The sequence below is a fragment of the Taudactylus pleione genome, unplaced genomic scaffold (assembly GCF_031769625.1).
Source record: "Taudactylus pleione unplaced genomic scaffold, aTauple2 ptg000082l, whole genome shotgun sequence".
NCBI classification, from domain to species: Eukaryota; Metazoa; Chordata; class Amphibia; order Anura; family Myobatrachidae; genus Taudactylus; species Taudactylus pleione.
The window spans coordinates 4,764,075-4,777,728 of NW_028284484.1; the positions used below are offsets into that span (position 1 = coordinate 4,764,075).

The following is a 13,654-nucleotide window of genomic DNA, read 5'->3' on the forward strand; positions in this document are numbered from 1 at the left end:
AGCCAGGGGGCTAGGGTGGATTGGAGGCAGGAGACGGGGTGGTCGGATGTAGGTCTTCCTCATAAGCTATTCCCAGATATTTACGAGACCTATTCCAGGGTGCGGAGACTAATCCACTCAGTGGTGTTCACCAGTGACCCCTCCAAACGGGATATGGGTTTTTGCGGCACCGAGTGAACAGGTCGCAGCCCCTAGAATAGGTACCCGGGAAAAGAACCCACAATGGTGATTCCTGCCATCGGCAGCAATTTGGGATAAAATTGCTCCTACTCCAATAGAAGATGCATCTACTTCTACAGTAAATGGTATTTCTGTATTCAGCTAGTTGAGGATTGGAGCAGTACAAAAGATTCTTTGAGTGCTTGAAAAGCCGATACAGTGGAGGGAGGCCAGTTAGCAGGATTTGCGCCCTTTTTAGTGAGGGCAGTATTTGGATCAACTACAGTCAGGTCCATAAGCTTTTGAGTTGATAGTCCCATTACTTTTGGCCCCTTAAAAAGTGGGAGGCACATATAGAAACCGTTGTAATTCCTACACCGTTCACCTGATTTGGATGTAATTACCCTCAAATTAAATCTGAAAGTCTGCAGTTAAATCACATCTTGTTTGTTTCATTTCAAAGCCATTGTGGTGGTGAATAGAGGACAAAATATGAAAATTCTGTCAATGTCCCAATATTTATGGACCTGACTGTATAGTTGAAAAATTAAAAATAAATCTTCTATAATAATTGGAAAATCCTAAGAACCGTTGAATGCCTTTTAAAGAATTTGGTTGGGGCCATTCCTTGATGGTGTTTAATTTCTCTGAATCCATTTGTAAGGATTTCCCAGAGATGATGTGACCCAGGAATGGTACAGAAGATTTCTCGCAGATACACTTAGAAAGTTTCCCATATAACCGGTGTTTTCGGAGCCCTAAAATAACTTTGCAGATGATGAGACTTGAGATCCTTTGAAAAAATTAATATGTCGTCTAAATATACCACGACGAAGAGATAATGAACTTCTCTAAAAATGTAATTAACGTACCCCTGAAAGACTGCTGGGGCATTGCTTAACCCAAAAGACATAACCAAGTATTCAAAATGCCCATCCCAGGTGTTGAAGGCAGTCTTCCACTCATCTCCGTCTCTTATCCGAATGAGGTTTTATGCAACCTGGAGATCAAGTTTTGTAAAGATGGTGGCTTCTCGTACTTTGTCAAACAGTTCTGAGATGAGAGGGAGTGGGTACCAGTTATTAGTAGTAATGTCGTTGAGACCTTTGTAGTCAATGCAGGGCCTGAGACCCCCGTCTTTTTTTCTCAACGAAGAAAAACCCAGCCCTGGTAGGAGAAGAAGTGGGTCTTATGAACCCCTTGGTTAAGTTTTCCTTAATGTAGATTGACGTAACCTCAGTTTCCAAAACTGAAAGAAGATATGTACGGCCATGAGGTGGCATCTTCCCAGGAATTAAGTCAATACCGCAGTCCCATATGCGATGAGGTGGTAACCTATCTTCCGCCTTCTCACAAAAGACATCATCGAACTCACTGTATGATTCTGGCAGAAGGACAGAGTTTGGGTTAGGCGGGGAGTTGAGTTCTTGAATACCACTGGAACTGGTTCGTACAGGTAACACTTTGGAAATGCATTTGGTATGACAGTTAGCTCCCCAGGCCACTACTTGCATGTTGGTCCAGTCCAGAGTTGGATTATGGTTTTTCAACCATGATAGTCCAATGACTAAATCATGAGAGCCACTTAATAAGAAAAGAATTTAAATTTCTCTTGATGAAGGGCACCAACACGGAGAAAAATGGGTATGGTCTTGACAGATATGACTCCGGTCTGCAGAGTATTCCTATCTACTCCAGATAATACTACCTTACTCTGAAGGGGTTCTGTAGGAATTTGTAGTTCTTTAACAATGAACTTTGAAATAAAGTTTCCGGCTTCCTCCGAATCGATAAGAGCCAAAGGATTCCTGGTACGAGAATCCACTGAAAGAGAAACTGGAAATAGATGGTCTATTAAACGAGAAGATTTGGAGACAGCCCTTAACCGTACTCCTCTTTCAATGGTTAAGGCTTCTCGTTTCCCGGCAGCAGGGAGCAAGATTTCAAGAAATGTCCAAGTCCAGCACAGTGTAGGCAGAGTTGGTTTGGCATTCGTCGAATCCGTTCAGCGGGAGTCAACCGAGACCTGTTAACCTGCATGGGCTCATCCTGATGAGGAGAAGATGGATTACGAGTGAATGAAGAATAGGTGGACCGGGCAGGTGAGGGAACTTCTCGTCCACGACTGGCTTGTCTCTCCCGATGCCGCAAATCAATTTTTAATACAAAAAGAAATAAGGTTGTCCAATGTCTCAAGTAAATATCTGGAAACTAGCTTGTCTTTCATTCTTTCAGAGAGGCCATGTGGAAAGGCTGCTCTGAGGGCAGCATCATTCCACTGTACTTCAGCTGCGGTCCTTTGAAATGAGACTACGTATTGGCCTACAGATCGAGACCCCTGGTGAAGCTATAGAAGATCAGAGGAGGCTGATATGGATCTTCCTGGCTCATCAAAAATTCACTTAAAAGCTTTAATGAATTCACCGTAGTTGGACACCAGAGGATGCGCTCTTTCCCAGAGAGACGACACCCAATCCAATACAACGCCAGTGAATAAAGAAATAATATATGCAATTCTTGACCTCTGGGTGGGGAAATTTTGTGGCAGACATTCGAAATGGATTTCGCACTGATTGATAAATCCCCTGCAATTCTTAGGATTACTGTCAAAACGGTTAGGATGAACTAACTGAAGACGAGACTGGCAAAACTGGGATTGCGGGAGGACTGACAAAAGGAACTTGTGGAGAAGTCAAGGCAGTAAGCAAGGTCTGAATAGATGAGAGTTGATGGGAGACATCCTGTAGGTGTTGCCCCATATGCTGCTGGGTTGCCTCTTGAGCCTCCATTCGAGTCAACAAATTCTGAAGGATACCTTCCCCTTATGACACGGCGGCTTTCATTCGGGCTGTGCAAACTCTGGCACAGGGATTTTTGATCCTCAGATTCGGGTTCAGTAGCCGGGGGGGCTAGGGTGGATTGGAGGCAGGAGACTGGGTGGTTGGATGTAGGTCTTCCTCATAAACTATTCCCAGATTACCTAGTCCAGGGCGCGGAGTCTAATCCACTCAATGGTGTTCACCAGTGACGCCTCCTAGCGGGATATGGGTTTTTGCGGCACCGAGTGAACAGGTCGCGGCTCCTGGAGTAGGTAAATGGGAAAAGCAGAAGACAAAAGACCACAGTACACTAGGACCAGACACAGGTGGTAAGGAACTGGTATAAGCAGTCAGACTCAACTAGCGATGATACAGCTAGGAGGTATTTGCAAGGTGATCAGTATCCAGATGCTCCATAGCAGTATAACTGGATTGACTCTGGATACAGAGTAGTGATGACAGCCGTTAGTAAATCTTAGACGCTGATTAGAGGTGTTAACTGGTGAGCACCCAGACACTGAATAGAGATGTTTACTGATGAATATCTAGACGCTGAATAGAGATGTTAACTGGAAGCCGTAAGCACCGAAACCGGATAGCAGCATCATGTCCAAGGGGAGGCTTGGTATAGAAGCAGATACCCCCTCCTGCCCGACAGCTGTTTCGGTGGAATCCCACCTTCCTCAAGGGCTTCCCTTGGACATGATGAATATCATGAGAATTCACTGTTTTGTTATCATACTTGCTGTGAACAATATGCTGCTATCTTTTTCAATATAAGCACTTTTTGAAACTTTTATATGGTGGTGTGCTGGTCTCTTTTTGGCTGCTCTGAGTGAGCTGGAAGTTGAATGATCAGATTACTGTGATTGCAGCGCCCAAATGCAATTTAAAATGTGTGCGTTTTTTCTTCTGAAGTGTGTGTGTGTATATATATATATATATATAATACTAATGGGCTGACAGTGACAGTCACTCACTCATTCACGGTGTCAGATGCCGCTCCTCGGTTACTGCAGTGCTGCTGCACCACACAAGCCTCTCCCAGTCCCTAGCCGCCACCCGGATGAGATAGGCTTGTGAGACGATGATCTACTCATCTTGCGAGACCTTCCCAGTAGCTCTTCAGCTGCAAATCGGGGGACGGCGGGGGAAGCATAGTGTCTGAAGCTGGCCACACACATGGTGATGTGCTGACGATCAGCCGATGTGTACGATTTGCCGTGCACTCTCCGCGGGAGCTTCCCGGCAGTTGTGAGCACGATGTGGTCCATAATACTGCCAATTTGACTCCAATCTCACAATCCATCGGATTGTACAAATCGTGAGTTTCTGCTGGATGAATCTTTACTTTCCCAAAACAAGAGAAGAGGCTCTTCATGATTGGTGGGAAATTTAAATATGTGCACATTCTGCTCTGCTACTAGTGAGGCTATACCAGCTGAAACCTGTACATAGCTACTGTGCTCTGCTTTGTATTTGGCTTACCTTTTACAAAGTTTCTTCTACCTGCAACTGTGTGCAACTGCATTCTATCCTTGTCCTGATTTCTGTGCTGATGCATCCCTATCAGTATAAAGTGTCGGTCGCCCAAGCTGGGGTCCAATTGATCCAGGAGAGGGCCCAGCGAAGGAGAAGAACATGCTGGACTAAAGAGTGGCTGCAGTAAAGGGATACCCGCTCTCACTTGTCCCTGCTGATGGAGATCAAGGACAATAACCCGGACGACTTGCGCATGGATGAAGCCACTTTCCAGGAGTTGCTGATTATGGTGACCCCCCCACATCCGGAGGCAAGATACAAGGTGGCGGAGAGCAATCCCTGCTGAAAAGAGGCTGGTGGCTACCCTGAGGTACCTGGCTACAGGAAGGTCATTTGAAGACCTGAAGTTTGGAACACTCATCTCACCTCAGTCGTTGGGCATCATCATTCCAGAGACCTGTAAGGCTATCGTTAAAGTGCTGCAGTACTGGTATTGCAAAGCAAGAAAAAAAAAACACACTAAAAAATTTTTTTTTTCCTTTTTTTTTCAATTTAACTCTTTATATAACTGTCCGAGCCAATAAGGCTGCATAACAAAACCGTGCTACATAGCAGTCATGAACATTTGAGTTGCAAGAACAGTACACCAGATAATTTTAAATATATGACATAAACATGTGTATAAACAGTACAAAAGAGCATTATCACCAAATTTTATCAATCCCAATAGGCAGCATGCTGTTTGCTGTGCGGCGGGTCAGACACCAGATTAGTGTAATCACCACCGTATAGCATACAGCCTGCACCGATTGGGAGTGATGAAATTTGGTGATAGTACAGACAACATAGAAAAAAAAAAACAAGCTATCACCAAATTTTATCAATCCCAATAGGTAGCCTTCTGTATGTTGTATGGCGGGTCAGACACCAGACTGAACAGGCCAATACACACATGGCACATGTACAGATTGTGGCCCCAGCTTCCAGCAATCTGTACTTGCGCCATGTGTGTAGTGACCTTGTCCAATTAGTGTCATCACCACCGTATAGCATACAGCCTGCACCTATTGGGAGTGATGAAATTTGGTGATAGTACAGAAGAAGAAGAAAAAAAAAAATTAAGAGTAACGCGGCAAATCCTCCTCTGACTCCAGCAGAGCATTGTAAACGGTCCTGCTTGTGGTTGTGGTGCTGGGTGAGGGTACTGTTCTTGCAACTCCATTTGGGCTGGGGGGGCTGACCTAGGCATTTGGAACAGGGGAATAAAGCATAGGGTCAGTAATATAGGTGGAGTTGTGCAAATATCTCTTGAGGGATCGAATGAGAAGCTCATAGACGAGCCTATGGAAATTTTTGGAAGTTGCCGCATCCATTTTTCTCACCTGACTATTAATGTGAGCAGGAAAGTCGTCATTATCATTAGGGGCTTTTTGAAGGATGCTTTCTTTTTTGTAGAAACAACTCCTCCTTGGTGGTACCAAGGAGGATGACACTCCTGGTTCAATTGGTGTGGTAATTGTGGTGACGTTTTCCACCTCGCTGTCCCCGATCAAAGTTAGGTCCGGCGTGGTGGACAAATCAGGATCTTGACTGGGAGTCTATATAGGAAAAACATTTTAAAAAATAATAGTCATGTTTTTCTAAAAACATTTTTCCAGTTTCCTAACACCGTGGAAGAGCATCACTGAAGAGTTTGAACAACGTTGGAATTTCCCTAACTGCGGAGGAGCCATCGATGGAAAACACATCCGCATCAACCCACCTGCCAACACTGGATCATATTACTACAACTGCAAAGGCTTCTTCAGCATCGTTCTCATGGCAGTGGTGAATGCCAACTTTGAATTTTTGTTTGTGGATGTCGGCAAAAATGGCCGTGCTTCAGATGGTGGGTCCTTCAAAAAGACTGCTTTCTACCAGAGATTGACCAACAAAACCCTCCACTTGCCATCACTGGATGAGACAAAGCACAGCCTAAATTACGTTTTCGTTGCAGACGAGGCTTTTGCATTACATGAACATGTGATGAAGCCAGTTGCACAGAGGGGCCTGACCAGAGAGAAGAGGATTTACAACTATCGTCTATCACGGGCACGGCGCATTGTGGAAAATGCATTTGGAATACTCAGCAACCGGTTCCGCATTTTCCACACCACCATAAACCTACGTGTGGAGAAGATAGACTTGGTCGTGATGGCGTGCTGTGTGCTGCATAACTTTCTGTGAAGGAAAACTACCCAATGAGGACCAGTCCTAGCTAGGCCAGAAGATGTAGGAGCTCTGGAAGACATTGCCCAGTTTACATCAATGTCTGCACCAACAAATGCAACAACATCAACAGCACGTGCCAAAGAAGTGAGGGAGGAGTATATGGCCTATTTCAACGGACCAGGTGCTGTGCCATGGCAGGAGGGCTGTCTGCGAGATAAATGACTATAGTGGACAACTGTGATTGAGCAACTTACCAAAAATTCCTCAAACGGTGCAATCACTTCTGCCGCCTCCTGTTCTCCCTCTCGCTCGGCCATCAGGACCACTGACTGGCGTTGTGACTCTTGTTCGCTTATGAAACTTATAAGGTCATAGTACCAGAGTGTTGGCTGGTACACGTTGTCACTGCTTGCCCCAGAACTTTTGGAGTCATCCACTTTTCTCTTTTCTTTTATATACATGGTACGCAGGTTCTGTATTTTGTGCCGTACTGCTTTAATGTCAGCATCCGCAGTGAACCTTTTTGTGTACTCCAACAAGACCCCCAAAGCTGACAATTTTGCCGACTTGTGGTGGTACTGTCGACAGGGTATCCGCCAAAGACACTCCTTTTCCTGGAGGATCTCTAGGAATCCGGTTACAAACTCCCGTTCACTATCCACAGACATTGCTAGGAGGAAAAAATTAGGACATTTTAATAATCTACAAATGTGAATTGTTTTGTACATTTTTAATGTATATTTTTAAATTTAAAGTTTTTTGTATATTTTATTTGTTTTTTTGTTTGTTATTATTATATATTTACAGGAATTTAATGTTTTTTTAAATGTATTTTATACTGGTTTTTTTTTACAGGAATGTTCTGTGTTTTTACATGTATTTTATCATGCTTTTTTCCAAGGAATGTTGTGTTTTTAGATGCATTTTAATCTGTTTTTTTCCAGGAATGTTATGTTTTTTTAAATATATTTTAATGTGTTTTTTTACAGGAATGTTTTGTGATTTTATATGTATTTTATCATTCTTTTTTCAAGGGATCTTACGTGTTTTTCAATGTATTTTAACATGTTTTTTTCCAGGGATGTTTTGTGTTTTTATATGTATTTTAACATGTTTTTCCCCCAGGGATGTTATGTCGTTTGTCTATGTATTTTAACATGTTTTTCTTCCAGGGATGTTATGTTGTTTTTTCTATGCATTTTAACATGTTTTTTTTCCAGGGATGTAATGTCTATTTATATATATAGTAATATGTTTTATTTTTGTTGTTGCAATATATTTGTTTATGTTGGTGGCATACATTGGTTTATGGTGGTATATTCAAACATCATAAACTAATGTATCACAGCAACAAAAACAAATTTTATATATGTATTGATGTTGTTGTAATGTTTTAATATTTGTTGTTAAACTAAACTTTTTTTGATCAAATTAGAACATTTTTGAGTGATTTTTTTTTGTGATGTTAATTTATAGGTGTGAAATGACATTGGTGGGTAGGTGGGTGGCACACATTGGTGGGTAGGTGAGTGGCACACATTGGTGTGCAGTGGGAGGTTAATGCATGGCAAAGCCACTGCCTGCTGGAATGAGGCGGGCGGTGGCTGGGCCATGCATTTATAAACACATTGGTGGGTAGGTGGGTGGCACACATTGATGAGCAGTAGGAGGTTAAAGCATGGCCCAGCCACCGCCCGCCTCATTCCGGCGGGCGGTGGCTGGGTCATGCATTTATAAACACATTGGTGGGTAGGTGGGTGGCACACATTAGTGAGCAGTGGGAGGTTAATGCATGGCCCAGCCACCGTCCGCCTCATTCCGGCGGGCGGTGGCTGGGTGATGCATAATAGAAGTGGCTGGCACACATTGGTGGGCAGTGGGGTTGCATTAAATACAGTACCAATACTCACCAAACTGCTGTCAATTCACACTTCACTGTGCAGGCTCTCTCGTGCTTCCTTCTTGTAGCCACGATGCTGCAGAAAATGGCGGTTGGGCATATACAGGGTCCTGTCAGTCAAATTCCCCAAAGTACGATGAATCGTGACATACATCGTGAGTAAAAAAACCTCACAATTTGAAACAAATCGTATCCCAGATTGGCAAATCTGGCCTACAGCACGCCAGATCTCAAGATGCGAGGTGCAACCAGCAGGGGCGTGCATCGACATCGTGATCAGGAGTAGAACTTCACGATTTGGCCATATGTTACACGATTTGTCCTCACAATTCGTCCAAATCAGGTAAAAAAATCGCAATGTGTGTGGCCAGCTTGGGATTAAACCCCCCTCCCCCACCTCGGCATGGCCGCCCACCCGCCGACTCTACCGCCGCTGCATTTTAATACACAGTGGGGGGGAAGGCTGCACAGTGCAGTGGGTTGCTTGCTGGGCCGGCGGGTCCCCTAAGCCGCCAAGCCCCATAGCAAGCGAAACCCCTTGCACCCTCCATAGTTACGCCACTGCAGCTACGGTCTGCCTGCCCACCTGCCTGTATGTATGCCTCTGCTTGGTCCATCCTCTGAGTCAGACCCCAGCAGTGCCTGCACCCAGCAAAAAAACCCATTAGGCAGCCTGTCAGTGCAGTGTCCGGAGGCTGCCTCAGATAGGCACTGGTTACAAGATTTATTCAGCAGGGGGAGCGATCGTTCCCACTGCACCTCCACCCCCTTAGCTACGCCACTGAATGTCAAAATCTGGTCCCCCCAACAGACACACACATTATGTACATAGAGAGGGACAATCCCTTATAATGCTGCACAGAGAAAAACTGTGGAAATGGACTTTTGAGAAAGTTAAATAAAATATTTTCCTTTTATCGGATGACTGGTGTGCAGATGATTTTCTTGCACATTACTTGATCATATACAGGTATTAGCGGCTTGAATCCATTGTTGGCTCCCAACAGTTTTTTGAAGGAAGAGTGCATGAGGACATTGTTGGTGGGGCTTAAAAAAAAGATTCAAACTTGAATAAATTCTACTGTACATCAATTAATCCAAGACAAAGGCAAAACAAAAACTATAGAATAATTTGTCGCTATAACATCATATGGCAAAAACATGCTACTTAATTCCATACATGATAAATTTTTTGGATCAGTGGCCCCACTGTTTAATTTGATACAACTATTGATACAATTCCTGTAATGGTGCATACACACGGTCAGATCTGTCAGATGAACGATTTTTACCAACAATTTGAACGATTTCAGACAGTATTAAAATCGTCAAAATCTGACTGCAAACACAGACTATGGGCCTGATTCAGACCCACTCGCGAGCGGCTGTCCGCTCGCAAGTGGGTCGATGTTATGGACTGAGCATGCGCACGACGGAGGGAGCTGCGTCGTGCGCATGCGCCAGATGCGACGAGCGAAGGAAAGTCCTTCGCTCGTTGTGTCCGATCAAAGGGGGCGTGCTGTCAATGTTGATTGACAGCACGTCCCCTTTGGTAGGCGTGCCGGTAGCGTGCCTCCTTGACGGGGGCGTTCCCACGGGAACGCCTCCCGTCAAAAGCCGGCCCACTGACATCACTAGTGATGTCAGTGGGAGTGATTTTGGCTCTGATAGAGCCAAAATCACTCCGGAGCTTGCGGTTGAAAACCTCAACCGCAGGCTCCGGCTCGCAATTTCGATGGTCGCGATGGTCACGACCATCGCGGCCATCAAAATGCACGCTCGTATAGCCTGTAGGGGGTGACCCACAGCTATACGAGCGTCCAGGAGGACGCTCCATTTTCATGGAGCCCGGCCCTCATTCAGAGCGTGCGCTCTGCTCAGAGCGTACGGCTCTGAATGAGGGCCTATGTCAGATATCGTTATCTGACATGTAGGAACGAGCATCATTCATCGTTGCAGGCCCACATGTCAGATTTTCTTTCAGATATGAACAATTGAACGATTTTTAAAATCGTTATCGTTCATATCTGACAACAAGTCTGATCCTTTGTATGCACCATAAGAAAGAGATCCATTCTGTCCTTACTGCTTCCCTTGGCAGTACTGCTCTCAGTGAGAAATCTCTGGCAGTGAAAACAGGGTTCCTCTAGTTGCAAAGGATGACCCTTGGCAGCTGTTTAGGTCTTCGTGTGAAGAGTGATAAATCTGTGTAGTGTCCATGAATGTGTCTGTAGACATTAATTAGATCACCTCTAAGCGGAATTTAAGTAAACAACCTTGGTTTGTCAAGACTTTTATTATGTTTTATCACCTGAAGCCAGACTCTTTGCAGTCTCTAGTAGATCGATCGCCTTTATATTTCTTATACACAGATTGCCAAAATTGTGCCCCATATTCATATTACAGATGTGTTCCCGTACACTGAGCGTAAAGCCATACAATGCGAGAGGCTTGACGCGACTGAGACACTCCGAGATGAGTGGCTTACCGTATTTCTCTTTAAATTTTGTATCTTAGTCACATTGGAGATGCAGAAAAAAGCCGCTCATAGTGTTCTAGAGATGCTAGACTGCGACTTTATCCTGGTCAGTGTACGCTAGCAAAGCAGTTTTGTCACTTTCACTTGTTTTATCTAGGCAAAAACAATGCACATTTTGAGCAGACAAGACATTTTGTCAAGGCTCTGTCACCTAGAGGGGCTATTTGACGTGCCTGCAGCCACAGTATAAAAGGACACCTCTGTATGTAATCTGACCAGTAATGTGTATATAGCAACATTATATTTGATTTTTTGTTTGACAATACAAATAGAAAATTGCAGCGCTAAATGTACTACACAATTTATTTTAAAAAATATCACATTGAGTATAAAAATAAATATAAATAAAAACAAATGAATTTGTTGCTTGGCAAAATTAAATGTGCAAATATAAATGGCACTTAATAGTTAAAAATTGAACATGCATGTCAAAAAATTAAATGCTCATCAATGCAAGCATACACCCCGTTCAGGTACCGTCACTGTTCATGATACCGCACAAGTTGTTTGTGTATAGGCAGTTCCCTTGGAAATGACAACTTTACCAGCTTGATGCAATTCCAGTAAGTCCTGTATAGATGGTGATCCTGGTATTGGAACCGCACTGGACTTGCTATGAAGGTGAGGATAAATCTTCAAACAGCTGCAGCTGAGAAGTAATCCACAATGTCTTGAGGTAGTGCCGGGCTCAAGATGGAAATGGTCCCAGCCACACTGAATCTGTCTGTTCAGCCTTGAATCAACTGGAATTGCTGGACAACTCAATGAAAGATTCCAATAAGAACAAATTCCAAATGGATAGTCCCAAACACAGTGAAGATGCAGATCTGAAAAGGTGCCTGGAGTGGGGTGCTTCACCAACGCGTTTCACTGCCAAACTGGCAGCTTTTTCAAGGTTTGGCAGTGAAACGCGTTGGTGAAGCACCCCACTCCAGGCACCTTTTCAGATCTGCATCTTCACTGTGTTTGGGACTATCCATTTGGAATTTGTTCTTATTGGAATCTTTCATTGAGTTGTCCAGCAATTCCAGTTGATTCAAGGCTGAACAGACAGATTCAGTGTGGCTGGGACCATTTCCATCTTGAGCCCGGCACTACCTCAAGACATTGTGGATTACTTCTCAGCTGCAGCTGTTTGAAGATTTATCCTCACCTTCATAGCAAGTCCAGTGCGGTTCCAATACCAGGATCACCATCTGTACAGGACTTACTGGAATTGCATCAAGCTGGTAAAGTTGTCATTTCCAAGGGAACTGTCTATACACAAACAACTTGTGCGGTATCATGAACAGTGACGGTACCTGAACGGGGTGTATGCTTGCATTAATGAGCATTTAATTTTTTGACATGCATGTTCAATTTTTAACTATTAAGTGCCATTTATATTTGCACATTTAATTTTGCCAAGCAACAAATTCATTTGTTTTTATTTATATTTATTTTTATACTCAATGTGATATTTTTTAAAATAAATTGTGTAGTACATTTAAAGCTGCAATTTTCTATTTGTATTGCCTATTGAAGAGACTGACTATCTCTTATCTAGTAGCTGCTTGGAGCAGCAACCTTTGTCAGCGCCGTGTTGTTTAGTACCCTTTGATTTTTTGTTTATCTGTTCCCCACTTTAAACACCCCAAGATTCAATTACCTCTTGCAGCACAGCAGCTGATTGACCTCGTGGTCCTACTTAGTCTATTGTCTACTGGCATACCCAAGTATTTTGCTCTCCTGACTGTTTCCCATTTAATGTATAGGTGGCACAATGATTACCATTGGCTCTAAAAACATTGTATCATGCATTTTTGCTTCTGTTTTTATTTAATGTCGTGCTCATTGTTAATAATCTTATAACACTCCTTATCAAATATACTTGTTCTGTCATAGACCTTCTATAATATCATTATTAAAAGCCTCAAAAAGTACAGGGTTCCATACTAATCCCTGATGCAACCCATAAATAACTAGTTTCCTCTACAATACTTCTTGACTAACACTATAGTAATGGACAAACATATGGTAAATTATATAATCAATATATTTTAACATATAATAGAATGAAAGTCATTAGAGCCTGTAATGCTTACCACTTATACATTTTATTGCAGGTCATGGGAAGCTTTTACTTAGAGATGGAAGTTACTACGAAGGGGAGTTTGTGCATGGAGAAATTACTGGCAATGGACTGCATTACTGGGCAACATCAGGTTAGTTCCCATCTCATTAAATAGAAAACAAAAATGTCTGTCATCAAAGGCTCGTCGCTGTTCTATAAATGTGAGGAATCTGTCAGGGCTTCCATTACAAACATGGATTTTCATGGGTTTAATATCTGAACCACTTGAAAGTGTGCCTTGCGTTGAAGTTTGTTATGCAAAATAATTTATGAAGTGCCATAAAAAAAAGCTTTCACAGATGCAACACGAGCAGACTTACAGGAACATATGGCTTCATTTAAAAAGAAAAACAGTTTATGGCACTTAATTCTTAATGCTGATGCATACAGATTTAGTATTAAAATAGTTTTCTATTGGTCTGGCAGAAGTC

General features: G+C 43.1%; 1 protein-coding gene across 3 annotated transcripts in view; it reads left to right on the forward strand.

The window, feature by feature from the left end:
• Positions 1-13,654, forward strand: part of MORN1 (MORN repeat containing 1) — a 735,456-nt gene that overhangs the window by 52,804 nt on the left and 668,998 nt on the right. For all 3 annotated transcript variants that reach the window (XM_088468235.1, XM_088468237.1, XM_088468236.1), the window contains exon 3: positions 13,216-13,314. In XM_088468235.1, coding sequence (XP_088324361.1) covers positions 13,216-13,314 — 99 coding nt within the window. The remainder of the gene's footprint in view (positions 1-13,215; positions 13,315-13,654) is intronic.